We start from the raw sequence: 12,909 nt of genomic DNA on the forward strand, positions 1-12,909 counted from the left end.
GCATCTACATCCCAGGTTGTGGAAGAGCAGTTGAGAGAATATTTGTAAGGTGCCACAATGCCTGGCACATAGTAAGTGCTATATAAATGTTAACTATTTGTTTTAAGTAAGGAATAAATGCTTGCTGATCTGAAGTGAATTGATGTGGGCAAGGCTGTTTTAATTTGTAAAAATGTTCTTAAAAGCCAAAGGTGGGGGGTAGCTAGGTGGCACAGTAGATAGAGCACTGGTCTTGGATTCAGGAGGACCTGAGTTCAAATCTAGCCTCGGACACTTGACACTTACTAGCTGTGTGACCCTGGGCAAGTCACTTAACCCTCACTGCCCCACCAAAAAAAAAAAAAGTAGTGATCATATCAACAAGAAGATGAAAGGAAGAAAAAAAAAGATGAAAGCAATATTTCCTTTAGCCTGGTTCATTCTATGCTATTTTTTCCCATGTCAACCATGTGTAGTGGGGAAGGCTGCCTGGTGTTTTTAAGTATTGATTTTTTAAAATTAGGAGGCATCTTGATACAATGGAATTCTGCCTTTGACCTGGGGAAAGTAATTCATTTCCTTGAACCTAAGTCTCCTATGTAAAATGAGGGCATTAGACTCTCCTCTGGTTTTATGATTCTGTAGAAAGAGGGTTCCATAGACATTCAGTCATATGCAGTTAAATTTTCTTTACAAAATTCAGGTTTTGACATGTCATTGAACATTTTAAGACCCGATGTTTCTGACACTGTCACTTTTCTATTTCTATTTCTGTGTGTAGCCCCTGGAGGACAAGTGCATCGACAAAGCAACTGCCCTGGCTGGCCCAGATACTGCAGGCCTGAAGCCTCCCTTCTGCATCCTTTCCCATGCTGCCCCTCCCTCCTGGCTGGTATTCCAGGTCAAGTGGTGGTGGGCTAGGGAACACCACCGTTCTGGGAGCTGGCTTGGGGTTGGCAAGAGCCCTGCTGTGAGTCTTGACAGAACTGTGGCAGTGGTGAAGTTTCAAGTTTAGGTCATCGCATCCTTTCCATTTCTGCTCAGCTCTTAAGAGAACTGGCCTATGAAGCTGAAATGGAATTGTGATCTCAGCTTCTGGATGGGAAATGCCTCCTGAGCCCTGAATGAGCCTGGATGGTTCAGACACTCAGAATAAGACTTGTTTGTGTAAGTAAACTTCTTCATTATAACCAAATCTGGTGACAAAAACAGCTCATGCTTTACAAAGGGAAAGGGCTAATGTGTGTTTCAAAATGTTTGATGTTTCTAATCCCAAGTTCAAGTTAGATCACTGACATAAGAATCAGGGAACCGGAAGATCTGGGTTCAAGTCTTCCTTTGACAAATACAACTATGTGACTCTGGGCATGTTGCTTAAACTCTGTGTCTCAGGCCACTCTCTAAGACTAAGTTGTAGGGGCCAATCTACTTGGGTAAATGATAATAGTTTATTTTTATAGCAGCTTCAAAGTTTGTAAAGGGTTTTTTTTTACATGTTATTTGATCATCACAACAGCCCTGTGAAATAGGTGTTATTATCTTCTCTATGTTATAGGTGAAGAAACTGTGTTCTGGTTAATAACATTTGATTACAATGAATAATATTTTCAAAGGGATCCAGAATCTTCAAAGACGCCTACAATCATTGCCAACTTCTGAACCCATTCCAAATAAAACATTTTTTAAAAATGAGTCTCTGCACAACCAAGTCACATCAGCAATGGAAGCCTCGGGAGAGTTTTCTCCTATGAAGTAACCAAGTTTGCTAAATACCCAGGTAAGAGGCCAAAGCAGATATTAAGGCTTGCTATTTTTTTTACTAACCAGTCATCACAGAAGTCTTTAATTTCAACTTTGCTCTATCCCTTTAGCAACTAGCCTGAAAATTTAGCCATCAGAATCTGAGCACCTGCTTTCTAAAAGCCATTTGTTAATGAGGGCAAGAGGGTATTTAGAAATAAGCTCATTCATTTAGCACTGATGGTCCTTTGGTTCCTTATTAAGGTAGTATGTTATCAGAATCATGTATTTAGATGAATTAAATAGCTTAGTAGTTTAAAATCTTAAAATTGAGATCATTTGGGGGCTACAAATTCAAGCTTCTTTTTATTCTTAATTTTGTTACAATTTTGTTGCATATCATTTATGTAACCCAGGGGTTAGTATATACTCAAAATCAGTTTTTTAAAAATTACATTTTAACAAAAATGCTTTATATGACATTTTTCATTCTACTAGTCATTCTTTGCTTAAAACAAATTTGGATTTGATTTTAAATTCAGAATAATTAGATGATGACATTTTATTTTATTTATTTATTTGTTTGTTTGTTTATTTATTTATTTATTTGCGGGGCAGTGGGGGTTAAGTGACTTGCCCAAGGTCACACAGCTAGTAAGTGTCAAGTGTCTGAGGCCAGATTTGAACTCAGGAACTCCTGAATCCAGGGCCGGTGCTTTATCCACTGTGCCACCTAGCCGCCCCAACAATGACATTTTAAATTAAGTTTTTAAATTCTACATTCAATGAATACCTCCCAAAAAGAACATTTAAAAAATTTAGATTGGGGCAGCTAGGTGGCACAGTGGATAGAGCACTGGCCCTGGAGTCAGGAGTACCTGAGTTCAAATCTGGCCTCAGACAGTTAACACTTACTAGCTGTGTGACCCTGGGCAAGTCACTTACCCCCAATTGCCTCACTAAAAAAAAAAAAAATTTAGATCATACAAATATATATATATATATATAGCGCATATATGGGTGTGTATTATTTATATATGTCTATACACACATATATATATTAGAATGGGAAATAGATACATGAAAGTGAATCTCTATTATGTTTGGCTTTCTTAAAAAAAAAAAAGTATATAATAAATTCACCATGTTACTTTCAAAGCTGTCCTGGATAAAGCACTTATTAAATATTTAGTTATGGGCTAGGCCCGGTGTTAAAGCCCTAGAGATCTGACAGTAAGACACTCTTTGCCCTCAAGGAGATTACATTCTAATTGGGGAAGACAAGTCCCACAGGGAAGGGAGGGTACGGTCTGGAAATAGTGACCAAGAAGTCATTTGGAGGCCTGATTCCAGGCCAGATTAAGCTAACAGTCCAAAGACAGCTGGTGGTTCTAGTGAGAGGACAGCCGGTAGAGAGAGCATGGTCCCACATCTTCCTTTCCTTCCCTCCTCCCTCTGCTGGGTTGTTCTTTGCCTCTTTACTGAGAAAATTGATTGAGGCCCTTTGACATTTTTTCAGTCTCTTCATCTCAAAACCCCTCAATATCACCTTCCTTTGGCTCCTCCTTCACCCAGTCTCTAGTCAAGAGGTGACCCTTCTCTTTGCCAAGGCCAGTCCCTCTGGGTATGCCTGATCCCCTCCTCTCCAGTCACCTCCAGCAGACCTCATCCTCAGTCATCCTGGCTTACTTTGGTCTACTTCTTTTCCACCAGGTCCTTTCCTCTTGCCCTCAAACAGCCTCATCTCCAACATGTGTATAAACAGTCTTCACTAGAACTCCCCATCCCCTCGTTATTGTCCTCTCTCTCCCTTTCTCAGCCAGACTCCTTGAGAGGGTCTACACTCTCTGCCTTCACTTCCTCTGCAGCCTGGCTTCCAAGCCCTCCAAAGTGACCAGAGATCTCTCAACCGCCCAGTCTGGTGCTCTCTTCTCAGTCTTCATCGGCCCCTTCCTCCTGCGCGTGCCCTTCTCTGGTTTTTGTGACACCCTTCTCTCACTGGAGCTGACTGCTCCTTCTCAGGTTCCTTTGCTGCTTCATTATCCAGATCACATGACATGTGGGTGTTCCCCCAGGTTCTGTCCCATGCCCTGCTTGCTTACAACTCAAGCTGGGGTCTAATGATCACCTCTGAGTCACAGATGATACACACATGGCAGCATCTACTTCCCAGGGTTGTTTGTTGTAAAATACTATGTACAGGGTTTTGTAAACTTCCAAGAGCTGTATAAATGCTGTAATAGAGGCACTGAAAACTCAACATGCCCAAAAATGAAACCATTATCCTTCCCCATGCACTCAACCCTCTTGCAAACTTCCCTACTTCTTTTTTTTGGTGAGGCAATCAGGGTTAAGTGACTTGTCCAGGGTCACACACAACTAGCATCAAGTGTCTGAGGCTGGATTTGAATTCAGGTCCTCCTGACTCCAGGGCCAGTGTACCACCCAGCTGCCCCAAACGTCCCTATTTCTGTCAAAGGCACCACCATCCTTCCAGGTTCCAGGTCTGGAACTTCAGCATTACTCTGGATTCCTCTCTCCCTCACCCTACATAGCTCATCAGTTGCCAAATCTTGCTTTCATCTGCACAGCATTTCTGGAACCCAACCCTTCTATTTACACAGTGACCACCTTTTGGAGGCCCTTCGACAGCTTCCTAACTGCTCCCCAGGCTACAATAGACACTCCTGGCACAGTAATAGTCCTTAAGTACAGATCTGACCATGTGACTCCTGTCCTCACCTGCCCCAGCAGCTATAACTCCTGTTTACCGTTTAAAGGCCTTTGCCGCCTGGCCCCAGGCTCATGGGAGGCCCCTCTCCCTCCTGTATTCTGCAGTCTTGCCACATGGGTGTTGTTGGCTACCCCACACCTGCTATCTCCCCCTCCTTCCCTCCCTGCAGTCCTTCTCCTTTCATACTGATGTGGCTCAGCTCCCATCCTCCATCCACATCTCCCCACCTGCTAGTGCCTTCCCCCTCACGTCACCTTGTGTTACCAGTACGATTTCTTCATTCCACGATGGTTCAGACCTGACTCCCCCTCCCCATTTCCCTCCCTTTTCACAATGGGCTGTTCTCCTCCCCCCACCCCACCCCCCACAATGTCAACTCCAAGAGCAGGGGTTGCTTTTTGTATTTCTGTTCTTAACACTCAGCACAGTGACTGATACCTAAGTATTTAACAACTGCTTTATCTAGTTCCCCCAGTGTGTATCCATTGTATGTGTGTAGTATTTCTTGTACAGGACTCACTTTCTCTCCCTCTTGGCACTGTTCCATACTCTGCACGTGATCCCCACCTGCTACCTGGCACACAGTAAGTACTTCATAACATTGTTGCTTGACTGACTGAAATGGTCAGGAAGTGACATGGAGACCTGGTTCCCAGCGAGATAAGGCCAAAGCTGAGCTGCTGGGGCACTCAGAGCATGGCCCAGGGAGATCTGGTGGGGTAGGGAGAGGCTGAGAACCATGGAGGGGAGGTGGCAGAGTTGGAAATGGAGATGCAGAAGTGGGGAGCACCTCTGTGTTGTACTGACTGTGTGATGATCCAAGTCAGGAAAGGCTTAAAGGGAGAGGGTAGGGAAATTGCCATTTTGCTCATTTATCAGTATCTGCATTAAAATGAAATAAATACAAAGTAGCTTTGAAAAATATATTTTAATCCAAAAGTTTTAACCATTAGAATATCTCAGTTATTTACAATATTTACAATGACTAACAACTATTCTTGTGGAAGACATAAATAGAGTGCTAAATACAATGAGTTTTAAAATTAAATCACAGTCAATTCTACCAGACACAAAGAAAAGTGTGTATAGGAAAGGGACAAATAACAGATGAATATGTTAAAACTTTTATAATTTAAAACTGGGGGATAAAACATCAGTCACAATTTTTGCCCAACAAGTAGGCAGCTTCAATGAGAGCCAAGGAAAGGCCCTTGCTGCAGGCAGGCACAAGCAGGCCTCCCCTCTACCTGCTTCACATCCTTGCACTGAGTGCACTCCGCTCTGACCCAGCAGCACGTCCACGAGAAATGTTTCTAAAATCCTTTTCTAAAGGATTACGATTTGGTCATGATACGGTGCACCAACAGCCGTTAGTCTGATCTGGTGATAAACAGCAGCTCTGAGCAAACTGAAGAGGTAGGGAATGTGGGAGAAACTACCATCAACAATTAGCCAACTGAACCACTCCTGTGGCACTCACTCTAAGGACTATCGAGGGTTGAGTGGAATAAGCAAAAGAAAAAGCTATGAGCTCCAGCTTTGTTGGAGAGCTTTTAGAAAACTATCTGGTGTGCCCAGACTACTCTCCCAAAGTCTTTGTATTGTGATTCTAGCTTCCATATTGGTTTTAGGTCATGTTTACAATTCAGTAATCCATACTCAGTGTGTGTCACTGTGGGATTTCCTATTTAATCTGTGTAGATAGGGTTATGTTCATTTCAGAGGGCATGGCACAGTGTGACTTTTAAATACAACAAATGGTTTATAGTTTTGTGTTTGTTTTTGTGACATATTGGTTATACTAAGACTATGAATGTGGACCAAGGACTGAACAACAAATAAGTAATACTTTGGGATGGGAAGCCTGCATCATTACACTGATGGCAGGAGCAGGGGCTCCCTCCATTGCAAGAGACACCTATGCTACCCTAGTCTATCCTATTTCTACCCTATTCTATGTAGATACCTCTTCAGAATAATTCTTTTAAAAGACTGATTACAAATGACACTATTTACCTACTTGGTAATAATGAAAGATAAGTTATTTCTTCAGCTAGCCAACAGTTTCAGTAAGTATACGACAGGACATCTTGTAATGGTGTGCATAGAGGACATAGGAAAATTGAGTCTTAACAAGCCATCCTAGACTACAAGTTGTTGGCGACTGTTTCCTTAATGGTTATTGCAGGAGTGGGCCCAACATGAGTCCATATGTACCCTTTCTCTGGTCTAGTGGGAACAGTGGGGAATGGTGAGGATCGAGACTTGAAATACTCTGAAGGTGCATGACAAACAAATTCCAAATATTCCATCTTCCTTGGAAGATCTTCTTCTGGTCCTATAAGAACCAGGGAAAGTTACACTTACAAAGAGATTATACAGGTCACTCTAACAATCAAAGTTCCTAGTTCCTAGCTTACTGCTGCTGATAGGGAGACCAGCCAAGCACCTCTTCAAAAGTAGTTCTACATAGAATGAAAAAGAAATGCAGACTAAATTCCTCTCCCACAAGAAGAGGCAGAAATAGTTTGAATTTGTAGGACCTAAAAAGCAGCATCCTTATGGCTCTTCCATAGATTTTCCTGAAAATCTTCTCCATAATAAAGTGCTTTGGAAAATACAAAGATGCAGTTTTTGGAGAAATCTTGTGCACACCAGTGTTTTAAACACCGTAGCTACTGTGCAACTAAAACCATGAAACACTTACCTCATCTTCACATGGATCAGACTTCCATACTCTTTTGTGCGGAAGGGGGTAGAACTGTCAGCTTAACAATGCTTTACAACATGACCTACCTGAACCACTCGGGGATCAAGTTCAGTAACTCATGCCACCTGACAGACTCACCTATGATGTAAGATGCTGGATCAAACTGGTCTTTGGGGCTGGCCATTGTGGGAATGAGCCATGTTAGCGCTGCGCTCTTCTCGCAGTACTGGTCCTGGATAAAGCCCCTTATCTGAGCATAGTATGTTTTTCCATCTTGTTCATCTACTACAGAAACAACATCTCCAATCTGATAATACACTCCCTGGGAAGATCAAAGAGACAATCCTTTGAACAAGAAACACAACCCAGCTCTGACCTCAATGGTGAGAAGATCTAAGGGCCTGCTTAGAAGCAGCAAACAAGGCCCATTTTGACTTGATGTGAGGACAGACTTTTCTTAATGATGGGAGTCACCCAGAAGGGTGGGAGGCAGGAGAATTCTAACCTTTGCTGGAGATTTTGCAGCAGGGGAGGGGCTAGTTGCTGACAGACATGCTGCCCATGTACATGATGGACTCAGATGGCCTCACGGGTCTCTTTCAACTTTGAGATTAGGCAAGCCTATTTATGGCTGGTCAACAAGCATGTGATGGCATAGTGCGTCATCTTCAAATCAGGGAGACTTCAATGGCCAAAGTGATGTTACTATCAACAAGAACTTGCATTGTAGAGTCTTTGCTTTCATGCGTTTTACGATGTGTTACAATTCCACTGTGAGGTATCATGATCCCGGTTTGGGCAGAGAAAACTATATACCTCAGTGGATAGAGCACTGGGTCTAGTGTCAGGAAGATCTGAGTTCAAATCCAGCCTCAGACACTTACTAGGTGTGTAACCCTGAGTAAGTCTCTTAGTCTCTGTCTGCCTCAGTTTTCTCATTTGAAAAATGGGGGTAACAAAAGCACCTTCCTCCCAGGGTTGTTGTGAGGATTAAATGAGATAATATTTGTAAAGAGCCTAGCACACAGTAGCCTCTACATAGTAAATGCTAGCAATTGTTCACATTTTGTTCCTTTTTTGTATTAGTTTGAAATGGTGATTACCTCCTGAGAAAACATACACCCTTCTCCACTAGGGCCACTGGAAATGCCTTAAACTCAAATAAAGAGGAACATACTTTGGCCAGAAGGTTTGTTAGGGATATGCTCTACCCTTGATTTCTGTTATTTCTATCAATCAAATATTATCAAACAGCCAAATAGTTTAAAACTAGAGCAACATTATAATGGCATGTCTTAGTGATCTTAATGGAAGACTCCCCGCAACACAAAATTAAATTGAGTCTTGGCTGTAGCAGGGAGTCAGTGGATCAACTTTTTAATGTCCCCAAAAGTGAAGTTAACTATTTTTACAATTAGCTGATGAAGATTTATTTATTTATTTATTTCACATCAGGACATAAAATCCATTTGTACTGAAACTTTCAAAAAGGTAGAGATGGAGAAGTGTGTAAAAATGAGATGTACCACTGAAATGGAGCTGAGGTTAGAGCACTGCCACGCCTCCGTCCATCATGTGTCAAGTTTCTTTTACTCTGACACTTAAGTTTGTTACTACTGTTGTACCTGTTTGTCCTTTGTTCTCAAAGAGGGCCATGGCATCAGGGTGATGTCATGGCACTGAATTAGATTGTTTTTTTTTAAGTGAGGCAGGGCTGTGCAAGGTCACCAACCTCATCTGGGTCCAGTGGCAAGATATGTATCAGGACGACTGGAGATAGGCCTGAATGTTGAAGGCAATTGGAGTTAAGTGACTTGCCTGGGTCATAAAGCTAGTAAGTGTCTAAGGTGAGATTTGAACTCAGGTCCTCCTGACTCTAGGACTAGAACTTTAATCCACTACACCACCTGGCTGCCCCCACTGACACCAAGCAGGGCAAAAAGGAATGTGGCATGGTGAGGTCCAGGAGCCTGAGCTCAGATCCTGGCCCTGCTACTGACTTGGTGAGGCAGTATGATCAACTGAGAGGGAGGACACTTTCTGACTCTCAAATCTTATGACTGTGAAAAACTATGCCGCAGACCCAGAAAACTCTTCTGATCTGTTCACTGTTTCTGCTTTTGTGAATGATGCAGCATATCCTAACATCTGGAGGAGTGGCCTGTGCATGTCTGGCCTGACTGATACTACCTTTGCTCCTTCTCTTGACTACCTGTCACCATCCTTCCATATTATATCTGCTCCACACTCTTGAAATACACACTTTTATTTTTAAGTCAGCATCCACAAACATCTCCTAGAGTTAACAAATATGTTCCCATATCGAAATCTTCTCAGAAAACTCTTCTCCTGTTCCCCTTCAATACTAGGTCTGGGGAGGTATCTCCTAAACTCAAAGTCACCTTTTTTAGTGAAGGGAACATTTTATCACAAAGATACTGCATAAGGAGAAAAAAAAAAAGATTATTCCAGTTTCAAACAGCTTAGTACGCAGATCTTGATAATACTTCAGTCTTAAAAACACATTAAGTAAAAGATTAAAGCCTTCATACAGAAAGAATTCATGTTTACCTTGTGAAATATTGATTCTGCAGTAATGATAGTGGAAACTGCTTCAGGAGCTTTGATGGGCTAGACAAACAAACAAACAAAGGCAAAACCATCACTATGTTTCCTAGAGAGCGGCCACAGAAACTGTACAAGAGTTTGAGAAGTTGGGGTTTGGAGAGAGCTGTAAGGTAGAGATGGAACATCTCCCCCTACAAAGGAATGTCTACAACTGTTCTACAGCCTAAGAGCTGTCCGGGGTGTTAAGAAGAAAAGTGGCCTGCCCAAGGTCACACAGCCAGGATGGGTCAGAGATGGCACCTGAACTCGTATCCTCCTGACTCCAAAATCTTTCATAAACCTCCAAATCCTCAAGTACTATCAGAGATCCAGGAAGAAACTGACTGCCCACAGCCCCTTCCAGATACAAAAATTCTGAATCCTAATAGTAGGAGGAAATGGATTCCTAAGGGAATTCATATGTATATGTAAAATACAACAGTTTAGATCAAGGGTTTTTGATTGGCTTGTTTGGGGAATAATGTTTTTAACTGCATAAAATACAAAGAATTACAAAAGAAGCCAATTATACTGAAATAGTTATCAAAATATTAAAGAAACAAGTCCAGGGACTGAAGCTTAAGAACTCCTGGTTGAAATTAATAATTATGATCATGATAACTAACGATTATCTAGCACTGAATATGTGCCGGGTACAGCGGTGAGTACTTTACATTTACTTCACTTGATCCTCAGAAAAGCCTTGGGAGTGAGGTGCTATTGTTATCTCCATTTTACTGATGAGGAAACTGAGACAGGAAGAGATTAAGAGACTTGCCCACAGAGCTACTAAGTACCTTAGTCATAGCTGAACTCAGGTCTTCCTGACTCCAGGCCCAGTGCATTACCCACTGTGGTGCCCCCCAGCTGTCCTATGCATTTTGGGGGGGTGTGGGGGGTGAGGCAATTGGCTTTAAGTGACTTGCCCAGGGTCACACAGCTAGTAAGTGTCAAGTGTCTGAGGCCGGATTTGAACTCAGGTCCTCCTGTATCCAGGGCTGGTGCTCTATCTACTGCACCACCTAGCTGCCCCTGCCCTAAGTGGTTTTACCTGGGGCTCATTCTTCTTGTTATTTGTCAAGACAAGTTCTTAATAAGTGAATTGTTTGTGTTTTTTTTTAAAGGAAAAAGACACAGTTCATTAACACTGCAAGTAGAGGCTGATTTATAAAAGGACAAAAGCCAAGTAAAACTTTTCCAAATGATCTACATTTTGCAATTTCCTGACACTAAAAAGCAGAATTCAGTTACAGCCAAGGAAAAGATGGGCCTAATCAACCTTAACTCGGGGAAACAAGACAGGTTTTTCCTAAGATTATTAATTATCAATTAATATTTAATATTAATTAATTATTAAGATTATTAATAAGCCACCATCTACTCTATGACTGCTGTCCCAATGGGCCTGAGGAGGAGTTTCCAGTTCCTAACAGACTACAGACGAGTACCTCATTGCCTTCAACGTCAAGAAATCTGAAACAGGGCTTGAGTTCACGTCTGTTTGGGGTTTACCAAGAAAACATGGGATGTCTGTAGAAAGCCCTGAATGACTAAACCGGGCTGGGGGCTCCTTGGGCAGCCACGCCGTGGAGGCAGCCGCAGCAGCCCCCGCAGTCACCTCAGCGCGGCGCGTCCATCGCCCGCCGCCCGGGGGAGCCGATACCGGTCAAGCGCTTGGCGCGGGCGGGCACGCGGCGCGAGCGGATCTATCCATCTTGTTTTATTACTGCACTGGTGTGAATCATAGCTCACGCCATCCGCCACATGATATACATGCGCCAGAGACATGCTTACATATACATGTACACGCATTCACAGAAAGACACACCGATACATGCGTCAGATTCACCTCCGCGCGTGTAGCTGCACCGTGCACGTCCATACACACATCTACATGGGTCAGGGCCCCCCTCCCCGCCCGCGGCCTCACTCACGTTCTTCAGCTTAAAGATGTGCCTGCGGCCCTTGCCCTTGGTGGACACCTTCTTCTCGGCCGCCGGCGCCGACTTGTACTTGGTGTTCCGCAGGCGCGCCGAGCGCCGGTGAATCTCCTGCTTGCTCTGCCGGGGACACATCAAGGAGCCGGCGCGAGCGGCCGCCGTTAGTTAGCAGGCGGGGCGGGGTCCAGCGCGGGGCCGCGCCTCAGGCCGGCCGCCCCGCCCCCGGCCCCCACGCCCCGCCCCGCCGCTTACCTGCTTGCCGCCCCCGCCGCCATTGCTCTGCTGAGAGGCCGCCGAGGGACCGGCGAAGCCCGTGCCCGGCCCGCCGTGGCCGCCGCCGGGCGCGCCGCCGCCGCCCGCCGGGCCAGTCCCCGCGCCGGGCGCGCCCCCGCCGCCCGCAGGACCCGCCGTGCCGCCCGCCGTGCCCGCGCCCGCGCCCCCGGCGGCGCCGCCGCGGCCCGTGCAGTGGTTACAGAGGATCTCGCCCTGCGCGCCCTTCTTCCACATGGACGACGACGTGGTCCGGCACACGCTGCACGTGGGCTTCAGGCCCAGCGGCATGGCGGCCGGCGGCGCGGGCGGCCCCCGGGGCCTCAGCGACACGGGAATCGCGACCGTGGGGCCGACGCGCCCGCCGCCGCCGCCGCCGCTGTCACCGCCGCCGGCCGGGAGGAAGCGGGCGAGGAGCGGAGCTGCCCGGGCGGGCTGGCGTTCCGGAGCTGCGGTCGCGGGCGGGGGCCCCCTGTCGGCTGGAAGACTCCCTCGGCTGCACCTCCCTCTCTCCCTGCCTGCCCCCCTCTTCGGGACCGCGTAGTGGGGCGGGGGGTGGGGCGGGGGGAGGGGGAGCACGGGATTTGGAGCCCCAGGACGCGGCTGAGAAGACCAGCCTTGCACTGGTGTCCATCCCTGAGCCTCATCTGTTCTAGGAAGGGTTGGCCGAGTGGCCTCAGAGCCGCCTTCCGGCCCCCCCCCCCCCACGCCTGAATGAATGAATGAATGAGCACTTACCTTTGTTATGTTCTTATCCAGTTACCTTACAAAACAATCAGTGAAGCAATGAGCATTTATTAAGCACCTACCATATACCAGGCACTAGAGATAGAGTAAAGGAAACAAGCCCTTGATCCCAAGGAGCCAACGTTGTAATGAAGGAGAAAAGAGGGACTTATCTAGCTAAATGTTTCCAGAATAAATACAAA

At 45.3% G+C, this 12,909-nt stretch overlaps 1 protein-coding gene across 1 annotated transcript; it reads right to left on the reverse strand.

Annotated features, from left to right (window-relative positions):
* Positions 1–5,362: 5,362 nt before the first annotated feature.
* GATAD1 (GATA zinc finger domain containing 1) lies at positions 5,363–12,341 on the reverse strand. The gene is made up of 5 exons (XM_043968895.1): positions 11,963–12,341; positions 11,705–11,830; positions 9,735–9,794; positions 7,302–7,485; positions 5,363–6,791 (listed from the first exon to the last, which is right to left on the reverse strand). Exons 1-5 carry the CDS (start codon positions 12,269–12,271, stop codon positions 6,601–6,603), a joined length of 870 nt encoding a protein of 289 aa, XP_043824830.1. The 5' UTR covers positions 12,272–12,341; the 3' UTR covers positions 5,363–6,600.
* Between the last annotated feature and the right edge of the window lie 568 nt (positions 12,342–12,909).

The sequence above is a fragment of the Dromiciops gliroides genome, chromosome 5, assembly GCF_019393635.1.
Source record: "Dromiciops gliroides isolate mDroGli1 chromosome 5, mDroGli1.pri, whole genome shotgun sequence".
Taxonomy (NCBI): Eukaryota; Metazoa; Chordata; class Mammalia; order Microbiotheria; family Microbiotheriidae; genus Dromiciops; species Dromiciops gliroides.